General features: G+C 37.4%; 1 protein-coding gene across 1 annotated transcript in view; it reads right to left on the bottom strand.

Moving 5' to 3' along the window:
* The window catches only part of SRBD1 (S1 RNA binding domain 1), a 124,512-nt gene that overhangs the window by 58,263 nt on the left and 51,182 nt on the right, over window positions 1–15,067 (bottom strand). Inside the window, exon 17 of the mRNA XM_064708958.1 lies at window positions 4,891–4,982. Within this exon, the coding sequence (XP_064565028.1) occupies window positions 4,891–4,982 (92 nt within the window). The remainder of the gene's footprint in view (window positions 1–4,890; window positions 4,983–15,067) is intronic.

The raw sequence follows: 15,067 nt of genomic DNA, 5'->3' as shown, positions 1-15,067 counted from the left end.
ATTAGACAAGCCCAGGGATGCTGCTCTTCTTTCAGCATTTGAACACAGAATTACATATTAAATATCAAGAGTGTATGATTGCATAAGGTATGAAAATAAAATAGAGAGGCTAAGCATGAGATCTCTAACAAGTGGTTACACAAACATGGTGTCTGAAAAACCAGCCCCTTTCTACCCCTTTTATTTTACTTTTTAAGTAGTGAAAGAAAGAAAAAATTGCTTATTTGTTAGAGCAGTCATCTTCAAAGGAAAGAATTCATCAATTTAATGAAATTCAGACATTTCTCATTTATATAACTGAGTGTGTATTGAAACCAGAGTAAAATCTCAGCATGATTCCTGCTTCATAGCAATTCTCTACCATCAGGCCTCTGTTTCATTAGAATGCATCAGTATCCTCTGATTCTTAGTTATTAAGCAACATTCATTTCATTATAGTATCCAAGAGGTGGAGAGGCAGCAAAGAAAAAAAATTCTTTGTGAGCACAAGCCAAACAATTGGTACATCCTTTACCTTCCTTACACTATGGACAACAAAACCTCCACTAGCTGGCCACACCTTAAAAAGCTTTCAGGCATCCAGAAAATACATAAACTTAACATTTCTGTGTGCCAATCCTCCAACACGAGTTATATGTGCTTACACTTTCTATATACTTCACCTGTTCCTCCACAGTCCTCCCCTTTTGTCTGGCCAAACTTGCTCAAGCCAACAAGCATTTGCAACAAGGGGGTATAGAAATGGAGAAGCAATGAGAGAAGAAAAAAGAAAGCCTGGAAGAGCGTACATGTTGACACCTGTACTGACATCCTGAATTTCTTATCCCATAAAACTTAGTTTTATTAGGAATACAGACTCTGCACAACAAAATAAAACCTTAGGCAAAACTGTATGGAACAGGATGGAAGTAAAGCAATGACATCAGCCCTTGGAAAATCACTGAATTGCAGGATTCCCAGGCCCAGTGACAGCAACCAAATCCAGGTTGGCACAGACTGTCACAGAGCTCTCTGTCTGAGGGAGGAATGCCTGTCAGTACTGAGTTTAACTTTTTTCTTCTACAAAGAATACCACACCAGAACAGCCATCTCATGTGCTCTGGAAATGAGAGGTAACCCATGGCAAGTAAATTACTGCTAAAGTTGCAAGGCAAAGTACCATGCCCAGTAAACTGCTTCTAAGGGAAACTTGCATCCAGGCCCTGCATTGAAAAAAGGCACAAATAAATGTCAGTCACAGAGACCCAGAGCAATTCATGAGATTTTAGAGGCAAGTTCAAGTGCCCAACTCCTACCTGAAGCTGCCATGAATGAAAACTAACCGAAGGCTAATCATGAAGTGGTGTACTGATGCTAAATCAGGAAAAAAATAATTTTTTTTTAAAAAATAAGCAAAAATCCCAACAAATTAATGGAACAACCAAAAATACAAATTTGACTGCTTTATGAAAACTCCTCCAAATGAAATATTTTAACTGCTGCTTCAAGAGGGTGGCCAGAGGACACATGCCAGGGCAGAAATAGAACTGCAGTCATCCACCCAGCCTCACAGCTCCCTCATTACCGATACCTCATTGCAGCCTCAGAGCTGGCAGGCACAGAGCCTTGCTAGAGCACATACTAATCAACTTCACAAAGGTGATCAACATTTCCAGCTTGCAAAGTACTCTTCCAATTATTTCCATTCTTCTCTACAAAACTTCCCACCTCAAATCTCAAGTGTGTCCTTGGGCACAGCTTTTGAGAAGAAGAATTGAAGGAAGCCCTGCACTCCCTTGTCTGTCAGACTGCAATCCTACTGCAGGTTGATCCAAAACCCCCATTACTGAACTCCAGTGGCTTGCTCTCTAGGCAGAACCCTCCTAATCTGCTGCAGCTGAACTTCCTCAGCCTATCAAGTAGGAAATCCTTTTATTGCTCTGGCCTATAAGCCTCTTATCTCCTAATTCTGTGAGGCTGAGAAATAGCTGTTCTGCTCATTAATCCTACAATGACAGTCAAAAGGGGATATATACCTTCTCACTCTACTCAAACACAAGTAACTAGGTTTCATCAAGCTCTTTACTATCTACTTAGCTGAGTCCCACTCCACAAGATTTTATAGGAATTGCAGTAGCAGTACAGAAGCTTCTGCACTTTCATGAAATATTCAGAACACTTCTATAGTTGGAAAGACCCTATTTAATTCCCTGTACTGTAGGTAACAGAAAATTGTTTTAAGAAAACCTTTTTTCTTTTTTAATTAAGTTCAATTCTGGCTAAAAATGCTGTATAAAGACTTTCCTCTGCAGTCTGCATATACAGCATTGGTTTAAAAAGAGATCTTTCTCAATCATTTTTTACAAACTCATGTCATCCATGACCTTCAAAGACAGCTCAAAGGGGAAAAAAAAGCCAGTTGAGACCTTGGATTAACTAATATCTTTAATTAGCACCCCCAAGAAATGATGAAGGTTGCTGGTTTTCCCCCTATATAGGGCACTCAGCCAAGGAGAAACTACTAAGTTAATTTTTCCATCTGGATTGCTAACTTCTATTTCTATGAATAAAGCAAAAACTGACTACAAACAATTGCTAAACACCACTACAAATATTCCAGATATGAGAAAGTCCTCATATATGTATTATTTAATATTTTACTTTTATGTACCCAATGGACAAACATAGGCCTATCTGTGTCATTCAAAAAACCTTCTATAAAGTTTTGTTGAGAAAAATGTTAAAGTGGCAAATAGTGTTAAGATCACAGATATCTCACGTCAGCTGTACCTTTTACTTTAACTATAAATGTCACACTTCATCATGCAGCTGTCAGCTTCCTTTAATGTACTAAATGCTATCATGTAAGCACAGAATCTGACATGATGTAAGACAACAATTAAAATAAAAAGCAAGTCAGCTTTGACACAATGTCACTTTTCTGTATGCTGCAAATTAAAGGAAAATTGAAACTATACAAGTAAGCTAGTCAAGAAAGAAGTCTGAAAAAGCCTCAAACATCAGTTGATGTTTCCCTCTAATGTTATGTACCATTTTTACACTCAGCTTCAAGAAAACATCCATAGCTTTAGCACAGCTAATTACAAATTGACACCAAAAGATGTTAGGAAGAAAGCCTGAAAATTCTAGAATACCTTGATAGTTCTAGCTGTCAGTTTCATAATGGCCATGGAACTAAGCAATTATTTTTCAATTTCTATCCTCCCCTTTTTCAATTTCTATCCACTCTGTGGGACTGCTACAGCACAGTAAAATTGCTGATGCTTTTAAAACCAGATGCAAAGCACTTAAATTAAGGCTGAAGAAAATCGTAGTAATGATGGAGCGATTATGAACTCGAGGTAATTAATATTTGAATTGATCATATATTAAAAATTTGATTTCACTTCACTGTATTTGATGCACAACACTAAAAAGTGTCTGGAATGTTGAAAAATAATTTTGGAGAAAATGAGAAACATGTACACCTGGAAAGGCATAATGTTAATAATTAGATTTCCTTCTTTTCAGTGTTTTTTCTTCATTTTCATCAACTTTAAAAGTATATTTAATACATCAGCACCATAAAAACTGTGACCCAAGGGAAAGCTAGTGCTATCTGTCACAAATACAGAAATGTCACACGCCTAATATTGATCTGGCCATACCATGACACATTTAAAACCTCTGTGGCCCAGGGAAGAAATAGTCACTATTACAGAGTCTGTTCACAGGCAAGGAAAAGGGAGTCAAGCAAAAAGAAGCTAGAGACCTCTCCTGCAAATGGAAGGGCTGATACAGACATTCAAAGAACATTCCTGTAAAAACATTCACTTCAAACATCAAGTTAACACTTTCCCCTTTGTGGAAATAAGAGGAAAGGGAAACATGGGGAATTCTATAAAGTTTTACCCCTGAATACCATGTCAGAATTCTTTTCTGCTGATCTATACCCTCCAAAGGATTTCCAGGCCAGTAACCTGCTAGAAAAACATTAAATCTAAGAACATTATAATTTTGACTGGAAAAGTTCTATACACAAGTGCTGCTGCATTTTCCAGTACGCTATATTTGATTGAGTGCGACAGCAAACTGCAGAAAAATTAAGAACTAAAAAACCCATAAGGTAGATGAAAAAAAATACAAGACACACAATTAAAAATACATAAGTGAAGTAATACAAAAATAACTTCAAACCTGTTTCTGAATAAAACAAATTCAAAGACAGCTGTCTCTGAATAAAACAAATCCATGAGTAGAATCTGGTCACGGGCGGAGCTGCTAGGAATTTGATCTCTAAAGACTACTCTTTAACCAAAAAATTATAAAGTGGCAGCATTTGCAGATTTCCAATTGCTGTGTTAGACCTGTGACATTTATGCTGAAGTTGATAACTTTTTAAACACAAAACCTAAACAATATTTCCTGAAAACTGTATTCAGCTACACGAAGACTCCAGCGATCACAACAAATGCACAACTTTAAATTATCTGCTCTAGTTTTATATTGTTTTTCCAGCCCTTGAATGGTTTAATTATTGCTAGAGATATTTATGTACACACAGAGAAGAGGGAAAGTCAAGCCCCTGTGAGCATGGACATGGGCAACTGTGAAAGTTCATGCAATTAATTGCTTCTATTCATTGCTATAAATTCTCCTGCACCAGCCTGTTGAAGGAATACATCCACAAGGATCTCTACATTACAGGCATTAGGAGAAGCTGATGTCATTCACTTGCATGCCTAGGACTTCAAATGTGAAATGACAGAATAATTAAGGTTTAGAAACAAAATATCCAAAACTTTTTTCTACTTTTGGCAATTATTTTATTTAAGAACATAAACAAAACAGGCTGAGAATTGAGACTTGAGCTCCATGTTGAAAGGTGATAAAATGAAATACTCTTCATACCTGCACTTCTTAGGTTAGGGTCTAGGTCTGGCATTTCCTTGGACGCCTCTGGACTGACACTGTAGATCGACGCTCCCGCTTCACTGACAATGCTGAAAAATAAAACAGCAAGTATGTAAAACAGCACACAGCTGAAAAGCACACATGAAAGACCTTGCAAGTGATTGAATTGAATATATAGATTTTTTTTTAAAGCATCAGGTTTTGAATAAACCAAATGCTCACAAAAGTAAGTCAGTACAAAGGAAAATATCCCCATTTAAGCAAAACCACCCCTCCCTGACCTGCAACATTCATTCTTTATCAATTCTGGCCTTGCTATAAACACACACTGTGCAGGATCTCAGTCCCTGTCTCAATCTTTACAAGACAAAAGAAAATGAATACAAGAAACAAGTGTTACCAGAAGTAAATAAGCAAAACAGCTTCCAAAACTAAAATTAAACCTATCTGACAATTTCATTAAAAACACCTACATTCTGAAGTCTAACGTATCACTTGAATCCAAGCCATGAGCATGCACACACTGCCTCAAGCCAGCTGCCCTAAAACACTCAAAAAGCCCCAACTTGAGCCACAGAGCTGCGGCTCCCTTCTCAGCAGCATTCAGTGCCGTCTTCTCCCAGCTCTCACTGCCATCGCCAAAGAAAAACAGATTGCTTGTCTTCAGGAACTTAAACTTCATTTATATACCATACACCTCAAACTCATTCAGTAATGATAAACTCAGCAATTCAAATCAAACTCATAATTAAAAACCCTTCAAGTGCTTCAGTTCCACTCAAGAGAAAACTGCAATCAAGTATTCACAGACTAAGTTTATTTTCAGCTGTGAAATTCTGACACCACTGAATCAACAGTATATTTTTTCAAATAACTTCAACAGAACTGGAATTTCAGGTTGATAATTATGGCATCATACAGCTACTGCTCTGGAGATTAATACTATCACTTTCAGAACTATTTTTACTTTTACTATTCCACTTTTAAAATAACCTAATCTTTGCCAGAAGGAGAGAAACCACAGTCCTTAAGAAACAGACCTTTCAGCAAAAATCCATAACTTTGCTTTATATTGTTTAAAATTGGACTATAAATTTTCCTTTTAGGAACATTTATTAGGTCAAATTTTTACATAAAGAAACTGATACCTAGAAACCACTCCCTTAAGAAAAAGCTGGAGAACAGCTCAGAGGTTAAATATATTCCCATTCAATGTTCCAAGCACAGTAACAGTAAATACGGTAAAATGCAAACAAAAAAGGTAAGAATTTCTTACTGGTTTTTTTACAGATTCCCCTCTTCCCCAGTCAAAACAGGAATTTGGTGGAGTGCTGTACACACAAGTCAGATTTTAAAGGTACTCAAAACTCTAAAGAACAGTAGTACAAACAGATGGGATCTTTCAATAAATACAGAGAATAAAATACTGCTATCTTCAAGATTAATGTAACTCCAGACCCATTCAAACGGAGAAAAAAAAATCCTCAGACCAGGTGAATAGGCCAAGTGAAAATGAAACTATTTCATGATCTTTCAAAAAGATTCAGCATTATGAGCACTCCTTAACTATAAATGACATTCATAAAACATTCCCATCACAGGGCTCAGAAGTAAGATCGTATCACAAAAACCTAACTGCTGAACATAAAGATGTTGACAGAAGACTCATAAAACTGATTTCTCTGATGAACAAGTAATTTAAAGAACAATGCAGCAGAACGTATTTCTTAACCTGTTCACACCTTATAAAGGCAGCATCTGGCAAGCGTTCCCTTTCTGGATATTGCTTCCAAAAAACCACACATAAGCACACACTTTGAACAGCTTTTCACTAATCTCTCTTCAATCTTCGTATTCCAACAGATCCCAAACCTTAGCTCACATACAAATTTTTAAATTTAATACATTGATAATATAATTTATTATATATATTATATAGTAATATATAAGTAATAGAATTTTAGATTTTTTTTTAAATCAGTGTTTTGCAGTTATTTTTACAATGCTGTACTATAAACTGTACTACTGAACACAGCCTATTGCTTGATCCTCTCCTGGTATTCTCTGCAGTGAACAAGCTGATATGAACTTGATGGAACTTTTAACACACTCAATATTTTACTGTTTCTCATTAATACTACACTGATGATTTGCAGAAGCAGAAGGATTGCACCAACACTGCCATTCTATGGTAATATGTGACTTGTGCCAAATTTTAAGGTAGGCAGTACAAAAACTCCTTGCTAAAATGAGTAGATAAAATTAATGTTCAGGATAGGAGACAGAAATATTTGAAGAAGACCATATTTCCTTTCCTCAAAGCAAAAACATTTATACACTTGGTGAGGAGAAAGAGAGAAGCCAAGTAAAAAATCATCTCAAGAAAGAGAACAAGATATAAAAAGCACTTTCAGAAGCAGAATACACTGGGTACTAGAGATCCACTCTGAGACAGTTTAGTATACACACGTAGTTATTCTACGAAGTATTTGGTGTAGCAGACAGGGAAAGGGGAGCAAGAATTTCCACTCACGTAGAACCTCACACTGCTCTGCCCAGGACAGCAAAACCCAGACATTAAATAAATTTTTTACCCAGATTAAACACGTAAGAAACCATCTTCTGGTTCATTTAATAACTGCCAACCAAACTTTTACAGAACTATTAGTGGCTATCACATGGTTTGATACGGCTACAGGGAGGTGGCTACTAATGCAACAATGACACACAGAATGCTAAATCATTTAGCTTGGTCAAAATACTAAGATTACAAGCTTTAAGGATTGTCAGCAGATGTTATGGCTTGTACTTTTTGACTAGACAGAAGACGGTCACTTTGGTTCACTGACATTTCATATGTTTTCCACATTCTCATAACTCTCTTGAAAAGGGGGATAGCTTTATAGACAATTTAAGCTAATTAAACGTTGCTAAATGCTCTACATGTCTTTTAAATAATGTATACATATTTTATGTCAGGGCATGTTAAGAGAAAACCAAACATGCTCAAATGAGTAGGAAACAGAAATGTACTCCAAACTACTGTGGTCCACACTATTCTTCAATCTCCTCTTCCCATTTCTATAATGGATACAATTCTCAAAAGAGTCATAAAAACCCCAGCTTCATAAGAGATGGAGAAATTGTATTAAGATCTTGTGCATCTTCAGAATTTGTTTCTATTTTAACTGTTTACATCACTTCGCAGACCAAACCAAAAAGAATTGGCCCCATAATGAGACCTCCATTACTGTGCAATCCTTAGGAGGAAAGATTCTGACCAAGTCGAAACATCTGAAACAGCTTTAGTGAAAAATTTGCTTTTTAAAGTCAATATGTAGTAGGTAAATAGGCCCATGGTTATGATATGATACAATGAGCTTCTAGGACATGAATGAACAAGTTTCATAAACTTCTCTTTGAATCAACAAAAAAGTAGGTAAAGGATCTGGAACTACACTCCCATGCTGCACTTCCCACATCAGCCATCCCACAAGTAAGGGGTTTTTCCTCAGCATTTTAATTTTTAAAAATTAAAAGTGCCCAAATCACAAAGCCAGTACACAATATCACAGTGTATTCTTTTCAACTGTACAAACTGGCTTGTTGCATATGAACTAAGTTTTCCTGTACTGCACCCATCTCACTCACAGTTCTTAAGACACAATTTAAGTAGCCGAGGCGACATTAAACGTACTCCACCAGCACCACCTGGTGGGCCCTCAGCTTTATGCTACAGACCATGCCACCTATACTCTAAATACTTTAAGGAGCCTTTTAACATTTAGTAAAGCAAGTTGCTTCTTTACTCAGCTTAAATGAGCATTGCATATTTGATCTGAAAAGATTATTCAGATTTTCCATCTTCTCATTTTTACAGGAAAAAAGCCTTTCTTGTAAATTGTAAAAAAATAAAGTAAGAACACTTAGAATTCACTCTTTTTTCACATTCAAAGCTATTACACACCTACAAAATGCATACAGATTACAAATAACCAGCTAGTTAACAACAGTGGTTTAACTAAATTACAATTTTTAAAACTTGCAGGCTTCTTAGGTAGTAAGTTTTCACTGTGAACATTTTCAAAGCTATATAAAACATCTAATATACGTATAACAAAGAAAAGATGTATCAGGCTAGACATTTGTGGGTTTAAAGATGAATGCATCTTCCTGACATTTTCAAGAACCTTACCAGCATTTCAGACTTCTATATTACATTGAGGTCAGACCTCTATATTACATTGAGGTTATTTCTCTACAATCAAATGCAACACTGGATTAATAACCTACAGAGAAGCAACAGGCAACTTTATCCCACTTCACGTAACTTGCTGTCCCTACCACTTCCAACTCCTGATCTACAACTTCCATCCATTAAAATACCAGTACAAAGAGAAGTCTGGTGTCTATTACTTCGAAGAAAATCCTGGTGTCTCTAAAAACAAAGGGTATGCCAACCTCAGAATGGGTCAAGATTTTTGTATTTGGCCTTAAAGTGATGATCTGCACAAAAGCTCCCTTCACAATCATGATTTAATAATTGTGGCTAATTCCTCTAACTGAACTTTTCACATACTTATTGATAAATATATTGTTCATAAACTTGCGGCTACAAAAGTCAGAGGTTCCCATGAAGTGCAACAGTAAAAAAAAAAGTCAAAGGTTTATTCAATGTTATTCACTGAAATAATTGGGGTTTGAATCACCTGGGACAGAAAAATCAAATGAAATAATATAATGACAAATAAAATGACAAAATATTCTCTAGAAAAGAACACTGCATTTAGACACTCAGTTGGAATGTATCAAGCTTTAATGATGTTGGCAGATGTTATGATTAAAAACAGCTAAGAAGGGGCAAGGAAGACTTAATTAAGCCCGTACTCAAAAGAAGATTGGGCTACTTCATGAATGAAAAATCCATTGGGCCTTACTGGAAACACAGATGTCACAAATAGTTCCTGAACAGCCTAACACCCAAAAGGGTTGAGAGTTACACTACAGAAACAGGATGCCTGCATCTGCTGTTACATGCCTCTCTATATACCCATTTTTGCTGACTAATGAGAACCAGCCAGGGCAGGTTGGAAAAGCTCTTCACAGGAAACAGCAATAACACCTCATTTGCATTTTGCCTTGTCTTGCTCTTTCTGCTCCTGTCAAGCAGGACATTGCAAATGGCAGAAGCACCTTGAGCAGCCCCTTCAGCTCCTCACCATGACCCAAGGCAGAGCTACCTGCCCCTCCCAGCAACTCATGTTGGGGCACACGAGTGCTGCACCACCTCTGGTGGTGACTGTGGCCAGCTGGAGCCTGCAGCACAGCACAGGCTGTGGCATCTGTGCAGCCACATGTGCTTTGCCACAGGAACAACAGCACACCAGGACTGACAGACCCTGGCTCTGACACAGCTGACACTGCTTTTTTTTCATATGAGAAACATAAATCATGGAAGTTCAAGATTAAAGGTTTTGGTATATACTGATTAATGTATTCATAGAACAAAAAGGTCAAAGAGATTTTAAAAAGCCAGTTCATTTTGATAGATGAGATAAGATTCATAATATGGTGTTTCCCCATCACTAATAAAGTGGTGGTGCAACAAAGGAAGATGTTAGGATCATGAAAAAGGATTATACTAGATAGTCATCATTATTGGATAGAATCAAGGCAAAAAGCATCCAATTAACCTGTGTTTTTAAAAGAATATAAATAATTAATTTTAAATGTGAACAATATTAGAACCCAGGAGATATTTTCATCGCAAAATATATTTAATACTAAAAACATTTTTAGATGAGAAAGCAATGTTCCTCAAATTTCCATTGCTTCAGTCAAAACCTTTAGTTACTACATGGCATAAAAGTGTTGCTTATATAATAGTCCATCTTTCAAAATCAGTCAAATTAGACAAAAGCTGTTAAAGCCATCTTTAGTAAAAGTATTAGAAAAAAGCTCCCAGTGACTCACAGTTGCACCTATTCAATTAGATGCAGGAGGGACACCATAAGCCTTAAAGTACAGCTCCTGCTTCAGAGCTCACACACACACAAAAATTTAACCCCACAAAGAGTCTTCAGAGAGCACACCAAATGATGAGCAGTCAAACAGACCCCACATAGTTGCTCAGATGCATTCTGTAAGTTTCCATAGAAAATATTAGGTGAAATTCTGCTTGCAACTAACATTTTGAAGTCGGAACAAACAAAAAAAAAAAAGTCAGTGTTTCTAACCACGTAAGAATTTGTTCTCTATTTTACAAAGTTTACTAGCAACTATGCCGTGCAAAGAAAGGAATTTGGTCTTGACCAACTCAATCAACTTTGTAAAGTAAAAACTACTACATTATTTCACACCAGAGACTCTCTTACAGCAGATTACAACGCAGAATAGCATCATGTCTTTCAGTAACAAACCCTACATTTGAAGCAGCTTGCTGACCCCACAGCAGGGACAATAAACAAGCACCTTATCAAGCAGCTGCTGAAGTGACAGAAGTTCAAGGTAATCATCCTTTCATTAGGAATTATTTCTCTCCTGTTCAGCCGCAAATGATATTTAGCATCAGTTAAGCTGATGGTTTTCCTGGTAGACAGTACAGAGCTTTAGAACCTACTCAAGAGGAAAGAATTAGGCCTGCTTCAACCCATCTTACCAAGATACTCTAATCAGTGTTGGTATTGTTGCTTCAGATCATTAAAAATTACTTCTGTTAAAGTAACACTTAATCTTACAATTATACTGTGTTTCCCAATTTTTCTAGTACACTTTTGCAAAACTAAACTGCCCCACAGAATCGAAGTACAGTCTTTCAGATGAAGAACAACATGCAAAATTTGATGGTTTGAAATGCCAGATTATTGTCTTTCAATAACAGATAAAATGCAACACTTCCTCATTGTGAGGAGAAGAAAACTCTATGAACTCCCAAATCAAGAACTAGTTACCATACTAAACTAATAAATCCAACTGTATAGCTCCAGTCTGGAATGCTTTATTCAGCTGTGTATGAACCATGCCCTCAGCACATCCCTGCAAAGGGAAGAATGATCAGATATCTGTCTTCATCTTGTCTGAAAACGATGACATTTTTCAGTAAGAAAAGGGTCCAAATGGCAGGTGTCAAAGAGCTTTAGCTTCACACGTGGTGCTAGGAGGCAGAAAAAACAACAGCAGCGTGTGGCCATGTCAGAGCCGCACAGAAGCTGCCGTACAGGCGCATATCTGAAAAGAGCAAACCTCAGAGCCTGTTAAATCAATCTAGTGCCAGATGCTGTTATCACAACAAAACTGGTGCTGTGGATTCATCCCCAGAAGAAATACACGTCCCATGTCTGCAGTGAAAAGTGAAAGACCTAGGGTGGCATGTCTCAAGACTGAAGGTGACAGTCACCTGTGACTGCCCCCACCACTTTCATTGACAGTTTCAGAAAACAAGTGCTGTCATTGCTCATAAAGCAGTTGGAGCTGAAGCTCCTTTCTGCCCTTGCACAGAGCTTTAAAATCTGAGCTTCAGGTCCAAAATCTACTTCGAAGTTAACTATCCAACTAAAAAGCAGTCAAGTAATTTTTTTTTGCTTAAAACAGTGCAGTACAGTAGGAACTTCAGAGAAAATTTAGCTACTGCTCATCTCCTTGCTGCAGCAATGCCAAGGAAAAAAAAATTGTGACAATATGGATGATGTAGAATCAACATTACCTTAATGTAAGAGGACAAGTTTAACTCAAAAGAAGCACATTTTATGTGATTACCGTGCAATTCTAAGCAGTATAAATGAAAAATGGTTGTACTTAAATATGTTCAAAAGTTACCTATCAATCATCAATTACCATTAGAAGAAAGGAAAGTAAAAAAGGCTTTAGGACTGACATAGGAAATGAAAACCCTAGAGACCACTTCTAAAATATAATAGACATAGAAATGGGTATACTCTTTATGAATATACTTTACAATTTCAAGACCAATTGTGACAGTGCTCAGCAGTTTTGCTTAACTAAATTATCCCAGTGAATTCAAGGGAACAAACTGTACGTACAGCATTGAAAAAATGTAGCCCAACACTGACAGGATTTTACCCAACCTGTTTTTACCCAGGAGGGAAGCACAGGGAGACAAAGAAACGCAACCATTTTGGCAGTCAGGCTTCAAAAAGAAGAGAAACACTACGTGATGTAAACACTCACATTTCATACCTTTATAGACAGTCTTGAACTGAAATCACCTAGAAGCACAATAGAAACATGGAACAGTCCAAAAAGATGATCATGCTCCCCAAAAAAGCCTATGAAAACTGTTCCCTACTGAAGGGCTCAATAAGAAGCCTTTTTTAGCCCCTGTTCCTCACAGTTCTCAAGCACTTGGTGAAGATGACAAGCTTGACTCAACACCATGAAACACAGCAGACCAAAAGAATCTGCAAGTTCCAGAGCAGAAGGCTGTCACCAACACTGTCCTGCCAGCAGCTTCTCAGCTCAGCCAAGCAGAAGCCCCTGCAGTGATAGCACATGGCAAAAGCTGATGTTTAACCCAGTCCATTTCCAGCCATGCAAGATCTTACAAGAGGTAAGATCTATCCTGGCTGTTCTTAGAAACAGCAGAGGCAAAGGGTAAAACCCTAAAAGGTAGTTCATGCTCATGTATTGTAACTCATGTTGAAGCATTACCAAATATCAAGGTTGCGGGAACAAACAAGACTTTTTAAAAAACAAGATTCCTGCCTATAAAGAAATACCTATACCTTACTAGTACCACCTGCATTTGGCACTGTCACTGACAATTTATAAAACAGGGGGGAAATGTCTGACTAAAGCCTATTTAATTTTTAAGTCAAAACATTTCCCTATTGCATGCACTGTCATACCCACATCACCCTTCTGTGGGACACAGGACACTCAAGAAAACAAATGATTCACCGAGGAGAGTCCATCAGATTCTTGAGTATAAAGATCTCTCAACCAATTTATTTGTCAGTGAACTTCACAGAGCATTCAGATTTAATAAAATAACATAGCATCAAGAAGCCTCACAAGTGAATAGTCAGTCTGAAATTACCTAGAAAGGCTACAAGAACAAGACATTCCAGTGCTATAATGGCTCTTGTGACTCATTTTTATCTCTTAGAACAAGCACACAGATGCAGCAACTGCTGTGGCTAAAACACAGTCAGTTAATCCAGACCAAAGGCTGGAGCTTGGAGTCACATGAACTCTCAGGGAGACTTCGTCCCCAGAGTGGAGCATAACTGGACAAGACCACAGCATATGGAGGAAAATGCCTCTTGGAGAACAGCACCTCCAGCAACTGTCATTTTCTTTAATGCTCACTCTGGGCCATTGGGAGGCAGCCTGGCCAGTGCTGCTGTGCTGTCTCCACAGCCCTGATTCATGCAAAATTCTGACCTGTAGCTTTGGCCAGAGACAAGCTTCATTCTGTTTCCCCTCTGTGCTTTCCTACAATACCACTGATGCTGATGTTGCTACACAATCTCTCCTTGCTAGCCCAACCCTCTCCTCAGAACAGGTCCAGGAGGGAAAGGTGGAGTCAAAAATACCCCTTCTACCAGGGCTGAGCAATGCAATGTAGAAAGACTTTGCATACAGGGAAGGAACCACAGATCCTCTGCTGCTGCTTCTCTCTGATCCCTCCCTCTTAACAGTGAGGTTGTATCCAAAGACTTCATATTAAATATTTTTAACCTACAGACACTTCTTGGCACAGCTTACTGAACTCTGAAGTACCCAGGTTTTCCACATAGAGAAACTCAAAGTAAATTAAGAGTTCTGGAATCAGAATAAATGCTGGCAGGAAAAATTCTTTGAGGCATAAAATAAGAAAAAGTGTTCTTTCCAAATCTTTCTAGCCATGTAGTTTCTTTTTAGTTTACTTTCATTTGGAATTCACCTAAAACATAAACCATTTTAGTTTAGAGAAGATGCATTCACCCAATGAGCTTATTTTCCAGCTCAACATATTCACAACAAATGCTACGTAAAGTAAAAGGGCTTCATGCAGACCCAATCAAAATTATATGCTTCTATTTTTCAAAAATCACTTCTACAAATTAAATCACGACAGTACACTTATTATTTCTGAAGTACTCATTTGCTGGGGTTTTCTTTTTTTTTTTGTTTTTTAATAGGACACTACAGTTCCTTTGATATTTTTCTGTGA

This window comes from Zonotrichia leucophrys, chromosome 3 (genome assembly GCF_028769735.1).
Source record: "Zonotrichia leucophrys gambelii isolate GWCS_2022_RI chromosome 3, RI_Zleu_2.0, whole genome shotgun sequence".
NCBI classification, from domain to species: domain Eukaryota; kingdom Metazoa; phylum Chordata; class Aves; order Passeriformes; family Passerellidae; genus Zonotrichia; species Zonotrichia leucophrys.
The sequence above is the reverse complement of the archived record's forward strand: the minus strand, read 5'-3'. Positions and strand labels throughout refer to the sequence as shown.